At 37.2% G+C, this 22574-nt stretch overlaps 1 protein-coding gene across 1 annotated transcript in view; it reads right to left on the minus strand.

The window, feature by feature from the left end:
- LAMA4 (laminin subunit alpha 4) overlaps positions 1–22574 on the minus strand; it is a 106548-nt gene that overhangs the window by 14952 nt on the left and 69022 nt on the right. Inside the window, exons 17-26 of the mRNA XM_007432552.3 lie at positions 21778–21960; positions 20335–20474; positions 19052–19225; positions 16284–16426; positions 14202–14364; positions 12721–12848; positions 8769–8940; positions 8268–8399; positions 2534–2676; positions 1095–1233 (exon numbers count right to left, since the gene is read on the minus strand). Of these exons, the coding sequence (XP_007432614.2) occupies positions 1095–1233; positions 2534–2676; positions 8268–8399; positions 8769–8940; positions 12721–12848; positions 14202–14364; positions 16284–16426; positions 19052–19225; positions 20335–20474; positions 21778–21960 (1517 nt within the window). The remainder of the gene's footprint in view (positions 1–1094; positions 1234–2533; positions 2677–8267; positions 8400–8768; positions 8941–12720; positions 12849–14201; positions 14365–16283; positions 16427–19051; positions 19226–20334; positions 20475–21777; positions 21961–22574) is intronic.

Consider the following 22574-nt stretch of genomic DNA (forward strand, 5'->3'; position numbering starts at 1 on the left):
TGTTCCAGTGAATGGGGTTCAGGTTTGGAATCTCATGGCACCAAAGTTTTGAAAACATGCACCTTCTGTCTCTTTTCTCCTTCCATAGAAGGTAATATCTCAGCTGGAAAATCAAGCAGCTCTAGAGGAACCTAAAATCCATTTCCAATCTCATGGCACACAGAGAGGTAGGAAGAGGAATATTGTCCAACTGACTCTCTGCTAAATGAATTGTATTAGCCCTCTGAAAGATGGAGTGGCTTATGATGATCTTTTTTATTATTACTATTAATGTTGGTGCCATCAGTGGGACTACTATTATTACAAACATTCACAATATTTTTCTAGCCTACTGTTGATGTCACCTACAGGAATTTGAGATGGAAAAGTCTTGATAGGTTGGGTAGTTGACACTTGTCCAGCTCAGTGCTATCAAGATCCTGATATCTATATCTGTATCTAAGTCAACTATTCTTAAATGCCAGCTTGTAAAAGCTACCTCTATTGACAACAGTGAGAATTTGACTATAGAACTTTGGAAACATTACACTATCCCTACATTTTATGATTTTGAATAAAACTGAAGAGAATACTTTGTCTTCATTTGACGTTATTTTTTTTAAATTTTGCATGGTAGGTCTTTTGCTCACAAAAGATGGTGATGCCGAATTATCTTTTTCTCATCATTTTGTAATTAACTGTTAGAGACCGTACCTGAAGTACAGTATGCACACTGAAAAATAAAAAAGCTAAGTTAAAATCTGATCTGTGGAGTGAGAGAAGATAAGACTAGAAATATTTATTAAACTGTCAAAACATCTGACTGTATAAAATCTATCACACTGCTTTTCTTTCAGAGATGTATTCTACATTCAGTAGCATATAATATACCAGTTCCCATTCTTTTACTCAAAAGGAATAATAATTTATTAAGAAAAAAAATTGCTCTAAGAAATGTTACCTTTTTTATTTCCCAATAAGACAAATTAGTGAAAGAAAACAAACATATTCACCAAAGAATACACAAAATATCACGAAATAAGAATATATACATTTAGAAATAACAGAAAACCAACCCAGAAAATAGAGCGGCTTCAGCACAATTCCATACTCACAAGTGATTCTTCAGGGCAGCCATAACCAATTCCCAGGGTACCTGGCTCTTCCAGCAAGTTAAAGTCCTTCTTTTGGAACTGGAAGCCTTTCATACAGCCCCTAAAGGCCGTACTGATAGCCAGGTGTGAGCTGACACCACTGTGAAGGCATGACAGATGTTGTCGAGAGTCAAGGGTCATGGCTAGCAGATTCTAAGTACATATAGGATGCCAAAGCAAAATAAAACTAGCCTGCACTGATAAATGGAAAAGAAGTAATATCTGAGGAAATTCTCTCTCTTTCCTTTAGATTCAGCCTGAGGAATAAACGTAGCCTTAAAGTGGTTCATTGGAGGAGAAGGCTTATGCCTGCAACTTTCAAGTTGCTTGAGGGAGCAGGACAATACTTCACCAGAAAGTAAGTAAGTGAAGTAATAGTGTTTCCTTCTTTACCACTGGGAACCAGCAGTGGCAGATCACTAAATATAGGGCGAAGTACTGCTGCTTCACAGCCATCTTCTGATGATGGTATGAATGATTCTAGACAGTGGACAACCTAATCTGCTGTTGTTGGTGGGAAGCTTCGCTCCCTGGCAGTTTGCAACATTACAACATGATCAGTTCTTGCAGCGTGTCCAAACTTTGTGCAGAACTCTGTCATGATGCATGTGGAAATCATGGCTGCTCCCATTAAAATGATGCACAGCTTTCTTCTGAAGGAACTGTAGATGGGCATTTTCACATTATGCAAACAAAGCCTTAAAGTACACTTATTTCTGGGTCTGACATTTTGTGAAAAGCATATCTGAGATTTTTTTTCCCCACTGGCAAGTGGGGATTTTTTTTTTTTAAAGCTATAATCAAAACCCAAACAGACCAGACAAAAACAAAATGAAAACAAGCAGTGTGCAACAGATCAGGAAGTGCTGTCTACACTGGAGGAAAGGTGATTATGTAAAATGAATGTATAATAGAGTAAAAATTAAATGTGTCCCACTTGGCTGGAGCAGAATGACTCAGTTAGATGCTAAAGCACCTTTCCTCAACCTAGATGCCTTCCAGATGGGCGAACTTCAGTAGCCAGAATTCTCTAGCCAGCATGGCCACTACTGAGAATTCTGGGAGTTGAAGTCCATATGTCTGGAGGGTGCCCAGTTGATGGAAGGGTGTCTCAAACTTCAGCCAACTTTTGTAGCACTGTTTGTTCCCACACCAAACCAAAATCAACTCAAGATAGTAGGGTTGCCTATATATTATTCAGTACACTAGAACGATGTTCTCTCATAATTTGTCATTTGCTTTGCCCTCTATTACAACACAATGCTGATACATAAATAATTCTACCTAAAGTCACAAGTTCTACAACTGATTGTTAAATTCACAGGATTATACGCTTCACTTAATTTATGAATGAACATCAATATATAAATGAAAACAACTTTTGAATGATTTAAACCAACCTGGATTTTAAAATCTCAGTAGGAGCTCCTCCTATATAGACATCACTAAATGGCATGCTTTTCTTTTCATTTTCCATACTTTTTATATGTCTCCTATCCACTACCAAGATCATTTTCTTGGAATTATGGTATATAACAGATATCTGAAATGAAGAAAAATGCAGGTCAAAGACACATTATAAGACAGCACAGAATCCAGTGTATTATTTAATTTATATCTCACCTTTCATTCAGGAGCAAAAGGTAGTGTGCATTCTCCTCCTCTTATTTTTCTAACAGCATCACCCTTGTGATCTAAGCTGCACTGAGGGACTGTCCCCAAATCACCCAGGGAGCTTTTGAATCTGAGACTTGACTAGAACCTTGAAGTTCCTGCTTGAGGTCCAACATCTTAACCATTATATCTCTGTCTCTGGTCTTGTGGTCTATATCATACAACAATATGCTGATGCCTTACAATGTTTCATAAAGAGTTTGTAAAATCAGAACAGTTTAGAAAGAGAGATGATGGGAAGAGGAAAACACATTTTGAGGGGACCTTCTCAGGTGTTTGCAGGTAGGCCCAGGTCAAATGATAACACTGGAAAAATGGGAAGGATCAACAAAGAAGTCTTAAAGCTCCATTACTGTCAGCTGTTCAAGGTAGGCCAGGTCAAGAAACAGACACCGTAAAGATTCCAGGATTGCTATTTTATTGTTGTAGGGTATAATAACAGAATCTTGAAAGCCAGTCCAAAACCTTCACTGCCCCTTTTTAAGTTCAAGGTGGGACTGCTCTGGGTCTTTTTCTTATACTTTCTATTTTCTCAGAGCTGAACAACCATTTCATCTATTTCACCTCCTTCTCCAAGCCAGAACTAAAATCTTCTATAATTACGTATGTACACACACATATACAGTATGCAAAACTTATTCAATCATACTTAGCAATGAAAAATGCTAAGGAACAGAGCCCAGATCATGCTATGAAGAACACCTCTGCCAAGCTGCTACCATTCTTGGTGGTTCATATCTACTTGAGCAGAGAAGGATAGATTTAACTATTGTAGTACATGGAGGGTGATCTGCAGGCTCAACAATCTTCCTTCCCTGTTCTTTCTTCTCAGTATTTGGCAGGTTTGTGTCCCAAGCACCTTAATTTTCTTGGCCCAGGAAATTATATCTTTCAGGTGCTTAGTCCTAGGAAGACTCCAGAGCTCCAGCCTTTGCTGCTCATGCTGCTGATGTCTTACCAGTACAGATGTCAATGGCAAGAGGGCTTACAGGATCAGTCAAAAGATATTTGTACTCCTGATGATATAATCAGGAAGAAAATGGGAATTTAAAATGTTGAATTATGAACATCCGTACACATCCATCATATTGTTCCCTTTTGGGATAATCAAGATTAGGCAAAGCATAAGAAAAGGATATTAAGCAAAATAAATTTAATACATGAGAGAATAAAAAGAAAATGGAGCTAAAATTAGTATTCACCAACACCATTCACTAAACCTCTTCATGCCTTTCTATCTTTGCAAACTCATCCTTGCTTCTATGTACCACTACACCACCCCAGACATGTTTTGTTCTTTAAACATCATCTCTCTTTTTCTGAGGATCATCAGCTCCATCCAAACATAACTTTCTCTGTCTTTTCTTTCATCTCAACCCATACATGGTCCCTTCATATATTTACTATTTGGACTTTATTCATTCCCTCTATATAACCAAACCACCTCAACATGTTTCTTCATACTGGCCTCTCATTTTTGCATTCAATCCACATTCATTCATCACGTATTTATTCTTGATCTTATCTCTTCTTATTTTACCACACACACTTATGTAATCCATTCCCACTGCATTCAAATTTACTTTGATGTTTCTCCTGGTATATCCAACTCTTAGTTCCATAAACAACGTGGGCAGAAGCACATTCTTGTACACAGCCATTTTCATGTTTTTTGGCAAACATTAATCCCTCACAATAGGGCATATAGCACCCACTACCTTTCTACCAACATTTGTATGTCTTAACATTTCTCCATCGATTTTACCATCTTTAGTAAAATTTCTGTCAAGATACACAGTTCATCTACTTGCTGTAGGTCTTCACCATTTATGTATAACTTGCAGTCTTTCACCCCATTTTCCCTGTGAAACACAACTACCTCGGCCTTTGATATATTAATTTTCAGATCCCTACTCCTTATCACATCATACAATCTATCTAATATTCACTGCAAGTCTCTTGGATTTTCAGATCTCTTGAATTCTCAGCCAGCAACTTGCAGTCATCTACATATACAATTATAAGCATGCTCATGTCCCTAACATTCACACCTCTAACATTGCCACAATAATTCTTTATGCATTTGTCTATAAATATATTAAAACCCAAGGGGACATGAGGTATCTTTCCTTACTCTGCTCAATGTTGAACCATTGTTAAGCTTTCTATTTATTCTCATGCAGGTTTTACTTTCTTCATATACCACTCTTACCGCATTCAACAAGCAACCATCAATCATGCAAAACATTCCATAATTCAAACCCATTCACTTTAGTGTCTGCTTTCTCTAAATTGATAAGTGTACAATAAACTTTTTTCTAACATTCATACATTTCTTACTGACTTTCTCCAAAGAAAAAGCAGTTCTGTATACCCCTTCCCAGCATAAAGCCACATTGCAGTTCCCAAATGTTGTTCATTGTCACCTTGTATCCTTTCAAGTCTTTATTTTGCCAAACTCCTTCCCAGGCACACTTTTTTTTTTCTTTGCATTTACTCTTGCTAACTTTATTATTGTGCAGGTAAACAGTGATTGCATTCTTCCAGTCCTGTTGTTGAATGGAGCTGATATTACTCTCAAAGAGGCTGTGGGAAGTTTAAAGAGCAAAATGCAATGTATGAAGTGGTGGATGGATGTGGTGGAAGAAAGGATGGTTTGCAAGGACAGAATGGTACAGAGAGGTATACTGAATGGTGGTGTTGCCAGTTAGATTTAGCTAAATTCCTCCCTCCCCCCCCCTTTATCTCATGATTTTACTTGTTTGGCTTATTATTTCCTCCTCTGTTTTCATGCTCTGCATAATATTGCTTACCCTGAAACAGAATAGCATGATGGTTATTATGTGTGTGTATATATACATGTACACATACAAATAATCTAAACATTCCTATATGGTTGACAGTATACAAACACTATTTCTTGCAGATATAATCTGACATTATGTATAATTTGCCTTTGGCTTTTGTTAGTGGTTGTCCGAAATCCTAACTCTATCACTATCTATCATCTTTGCAGTTTGAAAGTAACAGAAGGAAATAAACCTACTCTTGGAGTCTGGGCTCTTTTCTTTATAATTTTCCTGGTTTTGTACATGTTTAATACTTTGGTTGATCCACTCTCAACATGGGGTTTTATTTGGTTTCAAGACAATTCCTATGGGAAAGCCTAAGGCCTCATCAGTAAAAAAAGGCAATTGCTTTGCTCATGTATAAATTACATGAGAACACAAACCTGAGGATTAGATGTAACCTGCAAGGCCAATTTTTAAAATCTGATTCTGACATGGAAAGGAATTAAACAGGCTTGTATAATTGTATCCTTACTTTTAAACTGTCTTGCCCCTAAATTAGCTGAGAAATCTTATGCTGATGATGCTGTGGTCCTCTCTTTGTCTTCTACGGATTTAGGAAAGCGTTAAGGGCCTTTAATCAATACTGTGCTATTATTCACCTTTTAGTAAATTATCACTAGATAAAAATTATGCTCATTGCTAAAGGGCCAAGGATATAAAGATGGAGCATTGATGAAAACAGTTTCAATCAGGTTAGGCATTTTAAAAGCCTAGATGCCACAGGAAGTTAGAAGGCTTGCTTCAGTTATGGAACCCTGTTGGCACAAACAAGTGCAGCAACTACGTATTTTGTGCTTTCTCCACTTGATATGATTTTGAACCATAAAGGTATTTGTGGCAAAATCACTAACCCATTTTTTATAGAGCCCAACTAAGGCCATATTCCAGGGTTGCAGTCTTGAGAAAGTGGAACCTTAATTTCTGAGAGCCTTTTTAAAGCCTCCGCAACATGTTTCCAATGCAGCCCTTCACGTGGAAGCTGGGATGTTGAAGGCTGAAAGCAGAGCTTGGCACTCCTAGTTAGAATCAAAATTCCTTCCAGTTGGGTTGCTTTACTGTGTATTGGCAATTTTCATTAAAGGTGGATGAAGGTCATTTTAGAATAATTACTGTTGTATTATCTTTTACCAGAGCTCTTACTATCTATGAGCTATGACAGAAGCCAGAGAGACTCTCTTACATAATTTAGGCAGAATGCCTGAAAATTTCACATTCTGTAGACTGAATCAGAACTGGGAACTGTTGCTTTATTCTTTTAACTGCAGCCAAATATTGGAAAGCGTTTTCTAGGGCGCATTTTGATGCTCTAGCATCCACCTTCTTAGATGGTAGTTTTAATACTTCCCTTTTAACAAACAAACTGGCGCTTATGGCTCTGGAAGCAATGAGATGGTTGGCTGCGTTCTCTTGTATTGCATTTCCTTTTAAAATAGAGATGTACACAGTGACTTCTGGACTTTTGAATGCATTTTGTTTCTAATTTTTTTCATCAGATAAGCAGCTTTTATTACTCGCTTTATAGCTCAAGACTCTGCTTTTGGCTAATAAAACCCACCAAAAATATCTTGGATTCACCTATCATCTTCAAGTGTGTTTTAGGTTCACATATTTTATCTATTGGTATTTATGTTGCTGGTTTGGGAAAGAGTTCTTTTTAAGAGTTAGTGTGGATGTCTCCTAATTCTAATGAACTGAGAAATTATTTGGAGTACCTCAATTGCTTGCCAATTTCTTCAGTGGATATTCACGCTATAATAGACTTTGCTTGGTCCCTCCATTTTGTAGGAATGTTGTGGTTGATTATGTCAGCTTTCCTCTAGGCGCAGCTGGAAATTTTGGCTCTCCAAATACTGATTTACTCAGGACCTGAGTAATTTATTTATTTGTGACCGAAGGCTCATGGACACAACACAGCAAGATTAGCTGATATTTTATTGCAGACTAGATTGAAGCCATTTACATTAGAAGATCTGTCTGTTGCAGTTCACAGCAATCAAAGTATGGGTTTGTGTGTGTGTGCATATATGTATAGTATATATGTTCTCACTTCAGTGCTTTAAACCATAGGCTTCTTTCTCCCACTATCCAAGGCAACAGATATGTCATGGTTGAGGGTGGGAGAGGGGCAACAGCTGCAGCTGAGGTGTGTCAATATCAAGTTTCTCTTGAGCCTGGGAAAGGATGGTTGCTGTCATCCCAGCTTTACTTCTAACAGAGTGTGTTGCAGTGTTCATTGTTTGGAGTCAAGATCGCCCTACAAATTAATTCTGACAACTCTATATTTGCTTCCTCTTCTACACAACTTGTAATGATTCCTTTTCTCCCTAAAGTTCAAATGCTATTGGTGGTTATTCCTTGTTGGGGAAAAGGGAAAAGAAGCTCTTTTTGGAACCTTTATTCAAGCGTTCTTTTATTGACAAGTATTTGTTCTCTGTATTCAGACTGTATTGGATTGTTCTCTGTATTTGGACACTTATAGGTGTGGACCCTCCAAGCTACCTTGAGATTCCCCTTCTACATGACTCTGTCCCTAATGTTCCGTGGGAATCCACATGTTTTTTAGTGGTTGGACAAACTAGGCAGAAATGCAAATAGCTAGGTAATTCACCTCATGGAACTTTGCATCATTAATCAAAGCCTTCTTCATAGAATCTTCTAGAATCACTGGGCCATTACTGAAGCCAAAGTCATACTGTAGATACAGGTATCCATTTTGCATCTCCAGGCTGAAAAACATACTCTGAGTAACCCAAACATTAGATTTTTCAGAAAAGATTGGAATTGTAGAGGTTAAAAATATGTATTCTATTTTACCGTGTTCCTCAGTAGATAAACCTATTAATATTAATTAATTACTATACTGCTTCCCAATGTGAAAACCTTTAAGCAATTTACAATTGGCAGGCAAAATTCAAATACAAACAATAATCTAAAGCAGTATAAAATGGTATGAAAATAATATCCAAAGACCTTAAAATAAATAATCAATTGGATCTTCTTCAGAAATAGAATTTAAATAATTTATTGATACTATAGCTGAGCAAATATAAATCAACAAGATAAGGATGCATGAGTCAAGATATGTTCTTTCTTTTCTCTTTTTACTTACTCCATTAACCATCAGAAGGAGAAGACCATTATCACTTGGTGTTCGAACTTCTATATCAAAACGAGTCACAAGGCCAAACTTTCCTCTGCTCTCAATATTCTTTGCCAAAGCATAACCCGAACCATCAAAGAAATAGTTTACAACTCGGCTCTGGGTAAAGGCCAGCTTATCTCTAACATGCAGAAGAAAAGACATAAAGAAAAAAAAAAATTTTTTTTTTTTAAATCTGCGCTCAGTCGTTACCGACTGCAGTGACTGCTTGGACGAGTCCTTGCAGTTTTCAAGGCAAGGTGTTTCGGAAGTGGTTTGCCAGAGCCTCCTTCCTAGAGCAGAGCCCAGCTGGCGAGCGCAGCAGGCGGGGCTTCCGTTGCTTCGTGCCCTTTTTCGGGCGAGCGCGGTTTCGTGCTTACCGGCAACTGCTCCCGTCTCCCTTTGCAAGGCGCCGCCAGCATTTTCCCTCCCACCGGAGTGAGAGTACCCATTTATCTACTCATGTGAGTTTTCGAACTGTTGGGTTGACAGGAACTGGGGAGGAAACCTGAGCTCACCCTGTTAACGTGAAGGCTGGACTCGAACCGCTAAACGTCGACCATTTCTGGCCAACTTTCAGCATCATTAAGCTGCTGCGCCACCGCGTTCCCCAAAGAAAAATTAGGAAACTGCTAATCAAAAGCTCTACATCCTCCCCTCTGGAGATGTAATATAGAAGCCAGACTCAGATGGAGGGAACTGAAATAGTTGGCCTGAATGGCAATTGATTATCTAGTCTGGTATTCATTGTTTGTATAGTTTAAGACAGGGTTTCTCAACCTTGGCAACTTTAAGATGGGTGGACTTCAACTCCCAGAATTCCCCAGCCAGCACTGGCTGGGGAATTCTGCGAGTTGAACTCTACCTGTCTTAAAGTTGCCAAGGTTGAGAAACCCTGGTTTAAGAGATACACTTCTGAAATGTTTACTGGACGGACAGGATCAGCCCTGCTGTTAGAAAGCCTGAGACTAATGACCCAGGCTACAAACTGCCCTTCCTGTTGGAGGGCAGAATTGAGTAGTCCCAGGGCATGTCATAAACTACTTGCTACTTTTGGTAGGATAAAATGGAAAGGGAGCACCATTTTGTTTTTCACTTTAGGATCACTTTTTGTTGATGTTAACCCTGTGAAAATACCTTTGTTATATTTTCAATCATTTTACATTGTACTGATCACTGTTGGCATTGAAGAATGCCTAAAAACATTAACATAATATTTTGATAGCCCATGGTCTCAAACATGTTGAACTGAAAGGGATGTGTACTAACTAATGGAAGGGGAAAGTTATCCATGCATGCCCACTGAGTAAAGCAGCGATGTCATAGGAATTAAAACACCATAACAGACTGGTAGAACTTGGATAAAAACAGTGCCTTTCAGTGCCATCTGTTTATGTGAGTAAGCAAGTAATACAGGTGCGTGGTAATCTGGCCATGAGATTATTTTATACAGTCTTGCTGCCAGAGCAACATTTTCCAATTTTTAACAACATTCACAGTTCCTAGAATCAAAGAATGATAACGGTGGAAAAGGCAAAAATGATCATCTAGTCCAAATGATTGTTGGTGCATGAAATTCATTATTTCATCATATCTGATAGATGGCTGTCAAGCCATTGTATATAAACCATCACCTTCACTATATTCTGTTCTGTTGTCAAGCACTTTATATTTTCAGAAAGATCTTCCTTCATACTGAGTTGAAATGCTAGTAATTTGAAGCTGCTGCTTTGGATATTACCCTCTGAAGTAACAGAAAACAAGTTTGTTTAATCACTTAAGTGCAGTTTTTCAAATATTTGAAAATCAATATTATGTAACTACTTAGGCTTGAAAACCATTTTTTCTGCCTTATGTTGGGCCTTATGTCAGAAAACATCTTAAGTTTTCAGTAACATTTTATCTTGGAAAAAAAAGGGGGTAGAAAGTATTCTTTTAATATTTATCCAAAGATCTTGACAGCTTGTTATAGAAACAGTTGTTTTTACCAACAAAATAGAGAGCAATATTTTTATTTATAAAAATGCAAAATTTTAAGACCTGTTCTAGATAGACGCTAACTATCAGAGCTGTTACGTGTGATTGGGAAAATGAGATCGGGGGAGTTTTAAAAGCAAAACAAGATCCCAAGAGCTTTTAGCTACAGTGCAATTTTATTATCTGTAACACTATAAAGCATTTTTGCTATTATTTTCTTAGATATGTGTCCAATTTTTGTATTTTTATGCTTCTGTTTATGATAATTGTTATAACTTGAATAGACTCCATGTTAAAATGAAACAAATGTGTTTATAAGTACATACCAATGTTTGTATACATAGGAAACTGGAGAAAATGACATAAATGCCCTTTCAGCTCTTTTTTAACATGCGTGTTAATTTTTCCAGCCCTCAACCATTAAATCACTTTATGATTGGTTCACCTCTCCCTAGGGCAAGCTTGTTCAACTTTTTCACGGCTGAGGACTGTGTTTGACTTTGAATGATATGCCAGGGGCCACATTCTCCAAACCAGTGGGAGGACAAAAACTAAATTTGGTTTATTCATTAACATTTAAATTAATGTAAACCAAAGCTTTTGGGAGCCACAAGCATTATGCTAAAGCATGGCTTACTTTAAGTCACCCATATTTAGCTGGGTTCATAGATCATACTAAAACATGCATTACTAAACTTAACAACTGAACCCAGTTCTTATGTATTTAGGGTAGGCCTATCGTATCTCAAGATCCAAAAGAGACCATACATTTGCACATTAATTTATATTTTGTAATTTATATTTTGTATGTTATTAGGTTTATACCCTACTTGTCATTTGAGTTTCAATGCTTCTTTCTCCACAATAACATCTGTATGAGATTGATTGAGCATGTTTGTTTGTATTAACATTTTTAGACATTTGGTCCCAAGCAAGCTTAGCCTATATTTTTGGTTAGGTTTCACTATTTCTTGCTTCCAATCATGTGTAATGCTCTTTTTTAAACACCCCCCTACACACTTTTGCATTTGTATTTCAAATAATACAGTGTTGCTTTCAATATTTTTCCCAGTTAGGAAAATATACATGATTGCAACATCAAAACTGTAGTCAAGGTTAGTAAAATTAGCCAAGCAGGGAAACAAAGTTTTCAAAAACCAGCAGCCTAACAAAATCAACACAACTCAAAGTCCATCAGTAAAAAAAGCAAACATAAATTATTTTCTGCTCCTTGTATTATTTTCTATATAAAGATGATCCCATTCCCACAAAAGCTAAATTTATTGGACAAGAGTTATGTGAACCTATGTAGGGTATGAGCCAATCACAGAATTTTGAGGACAGTTGGTAACCAATCAGAGCAATGAACACCTTGTCTATCATATGGAAGGTTCTATTTGATCTCCTAAGCTTGACCGTAAATATAACCTGTGCAAGGGGTTTCAAACACACATACTTCTTTGTGTACCTGTGCAGCCTCTCTCTTTCTTTCCTCCCCATTTTATTTTACATATTTGCATTTGAGAAATTTGAAGTGATTGGTGAAGAATTAAATCGTACAACCCTACCCACCAAAGCACAGCATGTATTATTAGTTCTGATTGGTTGGTACAGACATCTGCCTTTTGTTGAATTAATATTTGTTTACTGTGAGAGGCAAATGGCTTTTGATTGTGTGGTTGGGATCAGCCAATGTTTTGGATGCATTACCATATGGCTGGACCCAAGCTGCTGTAAGTTCATAAACTTGGATGATCAATGTGATTTTGAAGTATCTCATCTGTCCAGATGCTTTGGGGACTTCAAAATCACAAACCACTATACCCAAGGTAAAATTGCTTTCATTTATTTATTTAATTTATTTATTGGATTTGTTAAGGCCACCCAACTCCAAGGAGACCCTTTGACCGCATGCATACAAAAAGATGGACAGAGTTCATCCTACCTGATACAAGGTACTGATCTGGTAATGTTGTAGATGTTTTTGAAATTATACAGGCTAATGACATCATCATTCAATGTAGCAAGCTCCAAGCAGCCAATAAAGCCAGGCAAGTCCAAGCTCGGAGGGAGCTTTAAAGAGGAAAGACACACAATTCAGATCAATCTCGTAAGTGTCAAAGGTTCATTCTTTAGTTTAGTGAGCAAAAGTGTATTTTGCAGTTTCCCCTTCTACCTGTTGAATTACTTAAACACAATCATACTATAGTACACTCATATCTAGACTGGACAGATAAAGGTCTATGGTTTTTGCCCTCAGTTACTGATTATTTCCTTATCACTTGCAAAACTGATTTAGGGCCCTCCCAATTCAGTCCCAAATATTCTTTTTTGCATCATGTGTACTCCCTAGTTACTAAGCATTTTGCAGTGTTTCAAGATGGAAGTTCTTCTTGTAGAATCCACAACATTTATATTCCATTGGCTTCATTTCTTGTCCTCCTATTTTCCCCCACTTTATTTCTCATTTTCCTTTACGAAAGAAATGGGTAAGGAAGGAAAGCCTCAATGCAGTAGCTGCAAAACTCCTTACAAGGAGTATTGATATGCTCTTGGTTGTGATAAGTTTTCCTTTCCCTTTCCCTTTCTTTTTCTCTATTTTTCAAGCCTCTGTTTGTGACTTAAACACTTTTCTGCATTGTCTGCCAAGCTGTTCCAATCTTTTTCAAAGTCTTGTTCAAAATGTCTGTCTTCTACCCAAGCTTTTTAAAAACCTCTGAGCTGTGCTAATGTATGTTATCCAGACTTCTTCCATTCTAGCTATGCTGTTATCAGCCTTGACCAATTACCTTTCAACCTTGAATGGGAAATTATTATTACTGCATTATTAGTATTAGTATGATATCCCACCTTTCCTGAGAGGATTCAAAGCAGAATAAATGGGAGATTCTCCTTTTTATTACCACAAAATATGGTGAGATTGGTTAGACTGAAAGAGAAAGATTACCCCACATCATCCAGTTAGCTCTGTAACTGAGAGGGGAGTTGAACTTGGTCCAAGGCCAAAATCTTAACCATCACACTGCTCTGGCTCTGGCTCCAATCTTGGGGACTAGTAGAAGGCCGCTACCATAATGCTGAACTAAGATATTTGCTTTTTCCTTTCACTTTCAGTACATGATAAGTGGTCTCATGAACAACAGAGCTCAGCAAGATTGCATCCAGACTGTTAGCAGAGATCTCGTTTATACCTTATCTCAATAAAAACATTATGTGAAAGTGTTGCATGAATCTGATGCTAAACTGAAATCAATTCTAAAATGTCTGTCATGGCATCCATTGGGAAATGTTAGGATTAAATAATTGTCTTTTAAAGATCCCTAGTTTTTTGCAAGAGGTTTCATGACAAAGGTGTCAGCTTTAATCCAACCTTGAAAGAGATTGAGCGTTCCCAGAGACAATGTGCAGAACCATTATTGTTCTTACCTTAAAATCTGGAGGCACTCCTCCAACATAGAAAACAGTATTTTTAGGGTCCAGATCCAACAAAGAAGCATCACCTGGAGCCTCTCCTTTATTGATAAACTTTTCTTCAGCTGTGCTGGTAAGGCTAGGGATTGTCAAAAATACTTTGCCATGCTTGCCAATCCTATTGAAGAACAGCAGAGTCAAGAATGGAACCCCTGTTCATAGCTTTGACTAAATGATTAAATATAAAAGTGTGGCTGAACAGTTTTTTAAGAAAAAGTCAAAACATAAAGTTAATTCTATTTACAAAAATAAAATAAAATAAAATAAAATCTGTAATTTGAATCTTCTGTATGGAAGAATCCCGGCTATTTTTTTTTTTTTTTTACTTCTTTGAAAACATGCAGTGCTTTTCCCAAAGATAGAAAAATTATTTTGGTATCATCAGAGGCAGCCTGTCTTACATTTAAAGCTCTGTTCAGTATCCAAGATATTTTGTGTTCAGTGAGCAAATGACAATGTTGGAAAAAAAAAAGTAGGCTGCTCCCTAGCAAAAGTAATGGTTTGGGTTCATCTTAATTTATTTCTATACATCATCATCTAAGATAGCATCTTGTAGGGCTGTTTCAAACCTCAAAAGGACACTTTGCTTTAATAAACACCTTGATCAAAGCATCCCTCTAAGGACGCTCCTTGAAGCAATGTGATTCTCCCAGAGTTCAGCATAGTGGCCAACACCTCAAAGTGGCCACTTTGCTGACCTTCATTGCATGCATGTACATTTGCAGAGAAGGAGATTCTGGCAATGAAGTCGCCCTCTTGGTGCCTCAGTTGGAAGCAGCTGGGTGGAACCTGTTGCTTTTTCAAGTGGTGACCTTTCCTTGAAGTCGATCATTCCAGTAATCAGACCGGAGGAAGCTCCACCAAGCAATGTGGCTTCACATAAGCCTAATAATTTGGTTATTATCTCTGAAGTGTGGAGTATACATTACACCCTCTTCCTTCCACAGAGTATTTTCTGGAAAACTAAAATGGTCAGCAGTAGAAAGTGAATGAAACACCCTGGCTTTCTTAGAAGATATAAGCACATGAATGAAGCCTTGGGGGGAAAATAATCCTAAAAAATTCTGAACCTATTTAGATTAAAGCAGGCTTCAGTTGACAAGGTAGGGCTGGACATAAAACTAAAGGAGATGGAGACATTCTTTGAAAAGAGGCATACTTTAAAAAGAATGCTCTGAAACATTTACTCTATATTTTCTGCCATTCAGAAACCTCTCTGCATGTCTACTACACAACCCAGCACTTTCTTAACCACATTCCAATGAAAACTTCATTCCTGGCTAATAGCAGCCCAGCTGAGGGCATGTTCATCTAAGTTATAAGGCTCATCCCAGCCTCAACATGCTAGTCCTGTGTGGGTCCTTTGTGGCTGTTATTTAAATTTTAAATCGCAAAAATTGGGCACACTAAATACTCACATGCATTTAAGGTGATGCCCCTAAGATGTGCTCCCCCTTTTTCCTCAGCACAAAAAGCTATTTCTGCATCTGTGTATTTCAGGAGACAATCAACAATGGGGAATAATTTTTTTCCCATGAAAGTTTGCCTAGCGTTATTGATATCCTTCCTGAAGAACTCTTTCTATGTTTTTGGCAGATCAAATCTCAGGATAATTTGGAATATGGTCTGAAATACTTCAAAGGAGAACAATGGAAGAATGCTTCCGTTGCTGATTTTATTTACCTATAATGGATTTGAATACCCTTCATTTTAAAACTCTTTAGCATATGTAGTAATCATTAAAAAATCCAGTAGGGTTTTTTAGAAAAATATTCTTTCTCCTCCCTTCTGTTTAAGCAGTCAACATGAAGGATAATTAAGCAACAATGATAATTCAGCAGTGAATACTGATTCTAATAAGCAGGGATAGCTATATTGTCAGGTTGTTAATAAGTACAATTAACACTGTGAGTAATCTCTCCAAGTGTACACATAGTAGACACTTTTGCTTAGTTTGTCTTGAGTTTTTCTAACCCAATCATATAAGGAATATATAACAAAATCATGTAAGTAAAGTAGCAGATGCAATCATATTACCTCTCTATTTTAACGAGGTTGAAATGTGTAGGCCAAGAGCTGATTGGCTTGGAATCTAGAGGTATGTTCACATCACCGACACCCAAATTATAAATATACACCAGGTTCCCATTCTTAATCGCAAGACCCACATAATTTTTTGCCTAGAGAAGGAATAACACATGCGTGTGAAGGTTACAAAGAAATAAAAAGCAAATTAGCTAATATAGTTCTGCCTCACATTGGAAAACTTAGAGAATACAATCACACCCTGGATTGCAGCTTTGTAATCTTTCTGAGAAATGGTTAACACAGCACCCCAAAAAGTATGATGGAGTGGAGAGTAAGGGAAGCTGAACTCAGGAAAGCTTTGACAAAAATATATGGCTCTAATCAAGCTACACATCTCAGTGTCAGAGGAATTTATTGCGCCTTGACATAAAAGCAAGCTTACAGTACCCAGGAACTGCACTTAAATTTTTCTTTTTCAGTTGGGGTAAGGGCCAAAATAGGTAGGAAAGGGATAAAAAGGTGGAGCCCAGTTTTTTCCTCCATGGATTTGGGGAAAAATATGCTTTTTTCTTTTGCTTGTAAACTATGTTAAAATCTACTTTAGAGTTTCTACCACCATTTTCATGTATTTCCAGGAGTTGTGATTAAAGGGAGCCCTGGGAGGGTCACATAAACAGTGTTCAGAGACTCATGTGATTCTAAGGCTTCAAATTGCCCAAACCTGGAATATAGTAAAACTAGGGGCTAAGAATAGTGGATAAGCATATTAATGTTAATGCTCTACTTTTCATAACTGTATTTCTAAAAAGCAGGAAGTGACATCAAATCAGAGAGGAAAAAATGTTGAATCAGTGGCTGTTGAGCCAATGTTTAGCTTGGTTGTATATATTTCTATCGCTTCAGATTTCATAGTGGATTCACCGTGTGACTCCAGGGTATCACTTGGCTCACTTTGTATTATATTTGACTTTGTTAATTGGTTGTGTCACCAGTCTCTTCTTGATATGCAGTTGTTGTTATTATTGTTGTTGTTGTTATTATTATTATTATTATTATTATTCATATGCTATTTATTTTGCTTGAATTTGTAATGCAGTCTTGAGAACATTTTATATCAAGGAACATAACTGAATAGTTTTTGGAAGCATGGAAAACCATAAAGTACATACTCATAATTAAATCTGAGCTGGAAGGTTTCTAAAAGCTGAAATGCAGTAAATGCTGCTTAGTATACTATGCAGTGTTGGCTGGCTACAATATTGCACTGAAACAGATAGTATGATTGTTGTTTGCATAGACTGAAGAATGGCAAGAAAACAGTTGAAGGAATTGAAAAAAAGCAGAAATAGACTAGTGTGTTTGCAAATCAGTAATTTTCTCTGCTATTATGAAAAGAAATCATAGGAAAATTGAGAGCTAGGATTCAAGAGTAATCTTCAAAGAAATTAAATAGAGGCAAATAACATTAAAAGAAGATAGAAAACCTATGCTAAAACCCTTTACAAAGTGAGAGAAACATTTGTAAAGAGCCAATATATTCAAGAAGGAATGGTTCCAATAGACCAGCTGTCAAATAGGAAAGCACCAGGCACAGATGAGATACCCAGTGAACTGTTTAAAACAGCAGGAGGAAAGCAGTTAAGCGCTAATGTCTCTAAGTCAACAAATGTGGAATGAAACTGAAGACTAGAGGCTGGAAAAGATTGGTGTATGCCCCTACAGTGAAGAAGAGAGATGCAAGAGAAAATGCATCTGAACCATTGCATTAATTCCTCATACAAGTACAATTTTGCTTAAGATCTTCCAGTGAAGAGTAGAGCAAAATATGGAGAGAGAAAGGCTATATATGAGAAAATCTGTGCATGGAGAGAACAGGCATGTTTCAGTAATACAAGATCAGAAAGTTAACATGGATAGTAGAAGAGAATTTAAGGAGGTTTACCATTGGTTTATTGACTAAAGCAAGGCCTCTGATTGGTTAGATTGTGCCAGAATGTGGACTACATTAAGGGTTAGGGTTATTGGATTTGCCAGAACACCTGGTGGTTCTTTTGAAGAATCTTTACAATACACAGGAAGCTACTGTTAAGAACTCAGGTTGGAGAAACACTATGGTTCAGAATACGGAATGAGAAAAGGATGCATATTTTCCCAAATCTGTTTAACTTCTACAACAAATAAAGTGTAAAAATGGACTGAAGAGATGAGATCTGGAATCAAAATGAGAGTCCAGAATACTAACAATTTGACTTATGCAGGCAACACTACTTTGTCATCTCAAAGTAAGGAAGTCTTATAAGAGTTCATTATTGAAAATAAAAACAGAAAGTGAAAAATCTGGGTTAATGTTAAATAGAAAACAAAGGTAATATTAGCCAGTATGCATACTGAACTCACAGTGAAGGTAATAGACAGTTTTGGTTTTCAAGAATACAGTGGAATCTGCGAAAGGCGGAGTCAAACCAGGCAAGATGGTGGTTGTAGCACTGCAGTTGAAGCCTCCTCTCTTTGTATGTGCATGCAACACTGATTCACTACAAAAGGGATGCGCTTTCAATCATGATACCACAACTGCCATTGTTTTTGTTTGACATGACCCCCATGAATGCCACTGCAAAAATATATAAATATATGTTGGGGACAGGCTGATGGACATTTGTCAGTAAACTTCTGAGGGATTGGGCCTGACTCACTGGCACCTAAAGCCATTTTGATGAAAAAGAATTCCCCAAACTGTAATGTTTGTAAAACCACCATACATGTAGCAGGTAACTTACATTTTTGCTTCCTAAATACAGAACAAACTGATCTTGAGGCTTTTTCCTCTGTGGATTTTGTTCAGAAAACTTCATATACAAACTTAAAGATGTGAAAGCCTTTAAGTCTTCCACATTCATTTGAGGGTTGACTTCAACTGCTGAGTGACCTTCAAATGTCATTGACACTTGAACCTGTAAGTTGAAATATGCAAGGGAAAGGTTAGACCTATCTTGGGAGACATCCTTTGGGAGGAAATGAGAAAATATAACGCTTCCTTTTATTTTAGTACACCATTTTATGGGTGCGAGATGTTAACATTATTTGTAAAGATTAATAAACTATGAACTGTGTTAAAATATAACATACATTCAATGTGTTAGATTCAGACTTGGCCTGGATAGTGTTCTATTGACACAATTGTCCTGTGGATAAAATAGTGCCTTGCTTTGTATACATATTGATGTACTCAGATTCATTAGTGCAAAATGGTAATGAAACTGAGACCACTTTCATGAATAAAATATCCATTTATTTATTGGCATTCATTTACATTTATATCAAGCAAAATCCTTTTGTGCTGTAAGTTCTGTGGAACCTCATGTAGGATATATATATCCTTAAATCAACGAATAAATAAATACCGAAGTCAACTACTGTGATAATTTTCCATGTGCAGATTTAAATGTTTTTTTAAAACAAATCCTCAAATATAAAAGGTTGATTTGTACACTCTATTTGTGCTTGACTTCAGGTCTTCCATAACAGTAATATATCAGCCATTCTACCACTTAGACTAGAATAGTAACTTCACAGTTAACCTTTTGCTAATGCCCAGAGCAATCCATTGGCAATATATGATTTAATATCAAAGCTGACATTAAAAGGGATTCAGAGGAAGCATTAGGCTCTTTGCTATAAGTGTCAGAGACTCTGACTCAGAGTTTTCGGTAGGACCATACTGCAATAAATCTCTGTCTAGGAACTCTAGCTATTTTGAAAAGTTCTCTCTGGAAAGTCAAGGGCTTGGCTTGAGTACACATGGTTCTGTAGCAGATACAAGTAGTCCTACTAACTATGGAGATCAGCTTCTAAGAAGCTGTGCATACAGGCATGCACATCCCAAGGTTTAAATCCTACATTTCTTTATCTCGCCCTTCTCATGTAATGGACTGTGTGCAGCCCAATTCTCTTGCTGGGCTGTTGATTGTACTTGTACTTTGTTTGTATAATGGTCTTGTCTGCTCCTTGTTTCCCTTCTGGCTGGCTCCGACCCTCCCAATTTCCCCTGCAGCATCTTTACCTTGTTAGCCACACTCCTGGTCTGTGCAATGAGTTCTCGGACCCTCTGGATGCTGGCCGACACATTGTTTGCTGCCCTTTTCCCTTCTACTATACGGAGCTTATCTAGGAGCTGCGGGACAACTTCTGTGAGACTCCTCACTGTTATTTGAAATAAAACAAGACAGCTGCTTGGTTTCTGTGTTACAGGCTAAGAGATGATGATGATTAATAATAATGGCACAGCTGTTAATGAGCATTCAGAGAACACAGAATTCTAGTGCTTGCATCAAAGAAGACCAATGTGGGCTGATCTCTCTCTCTTTTATGATAGTACATTTTTAGAAAGATATGAGTTAGTGGATTGTTTAACTAAACTTGAAAAAACTAAAAAACTTGGAGGCTTTGTTTTCAAATATCTTACAATTCTAGCCAATTAAATGTTGTTTGTTTTAAAGACACCACTTTTTAAATATCAAGATTCCCAGTGAAGGGGAAATGGCTCATGAGCTCATTGGAAGTTAGCCAACCATGCACTGCGCACCCACTGGATTGTTTAAGGGATGCACATTAACACTAATTCCTCAGCAAAGGAGGAATCTGCTGGCACAGTTATGTACATAATTTTTCTACGTTAAGTAAAAGCCACAATCCATTTTATGTCTTATGGGGCAAGCAGTTGTGACCCTGAGTGCTGCAGAGATCCAATTCAAATATTATCACTTTGCCCAGTACAATTAGGTGTGTACAGAACAATTTTCAATGCTAGGTGCGTCCTTGTTGGGGATAGACAAATTAACCTCAGTCAACTGTATTTCATAGAACTGAAGAAATAAAGTTTTATTAAATGCTGTCTCTTACTCAAAATGTAAAATGCAAGGCAATTGAGGGGATCTCAACTTGGTGAGGGATAAAACAATAAGTACTTTTATAAAAGACTGGAAACCTTTTGTGGACTTTTTGCTGAAAATGGAAAAAAAGTGAAATGGTAATTTCTGGATTTGATGATTGAAAAAGGATTGAATAAGGGGCTGAAGGGATTACTGTAATGTTAAAGAGGGAGGAGGGATTATGACTTTGTAACTGCTGTAAAGAAGGGCAGAAGTTGCTTCTTTGCCTTTTTTTCTTTCTTTAACTGTATTGTTTCCTGCACTTTTCTCCCTCTCTCTCTTCTTTATACATTTCTGTATTTGTCTTTTATCTGTGTAAAAACTCTAACAGATTATACATGCATATGCATATATGAGGCAATCCCTGGATTATCTCTGACCATAGTCCTTGACTGATAATTCCTGAGGAATTGGGTGGATAGTTTGAACTGAGACCTAAGTACTTTAGTCTGTTCCTCTCTTCCATTCACAACTAGTCTTACAATTCCGTCTACACAATCAGCAGCGTACTTGAAACAGAAGGCAGGTGCTGTCCGTTTCAACAAACATTCCAATTACATTTCCCTTTGCAATACCTGTTTCCCTAGTTGTGACTGTAGCACGTTCATAAGCTGCTCTTTCAGGTTTAAAGCTGCGCAGATCCCGTGACCATTTTGTCACGTTCTCAGCCATTGGATTAGTGGTGGAGGTTATGCTTGCAGCTGTCTCTTTAGCTCCAGTGGCGATAGCTTGCAACTGCTCAAGCTGCTTCATGTGATCTGTAAACATAAAGCTCTGTGATGAGGAAACGATGATCATACGGTATTGGGTTTTTTAAAAAAAGAAATCAGGGTGGCCCCCAGTCCAAGTGTTTTTCTTAAGTAAATGAACATAGATTTGTCATCTACTAAATATGTAAATAGCTTGCTGGCTATGAATTGTAGGAAACTGATTTACAATAACATGGATTTTTGGAAGAATTAATCTGTTTCACTGGATGCAGGCAGCAGACAGGAATGATGGTAAATATATTTAATTATTTTATACATTGGGTAGAAATCTTTCAATCAGTTCTTGTAAATGTAACCATTAATCCTCTCTGTATACTTTCGTGGTAATTATCAAGAACAATCAGTAGACAGATATGCCTATTAGGGTAGTATGCTCTTCAAAAATGATTAGGAACTTACATGAACACAATCCCTCTGTTCATTCAAGTAGCCCATTTTTTTCTGGTTTCCACATCAATCTGAAAAAATGATATCACTATTTTAAGGAATCAACTAATTATAGCTGGTGCGATTCTTAAAGCAACAATGCCTTTTTTTTTTTTCCAGGCTTATGTGGAAGGCTGAAAGAAATTGAGTTGCTTTAATGAATAGTAGAGAGGTGC

This window comes from Python bivittatus, unplaced genomic scaffold, assembly GCF_059951505.1.
Source record: "Python bivittatus isolate LINGU-HERP-01145 unplaced genomic scaffold, Pbiv_v1 ctg000020_np1212, whole genome shotgun sequence".
In the NCBI taxonomy this organism is placed as follows: domain Eukaryota; kingdom Metazoa; phylum Chordata; class Lepidosauria; order Squamata; family Pythonidae; genus Python; species Python bivittatus.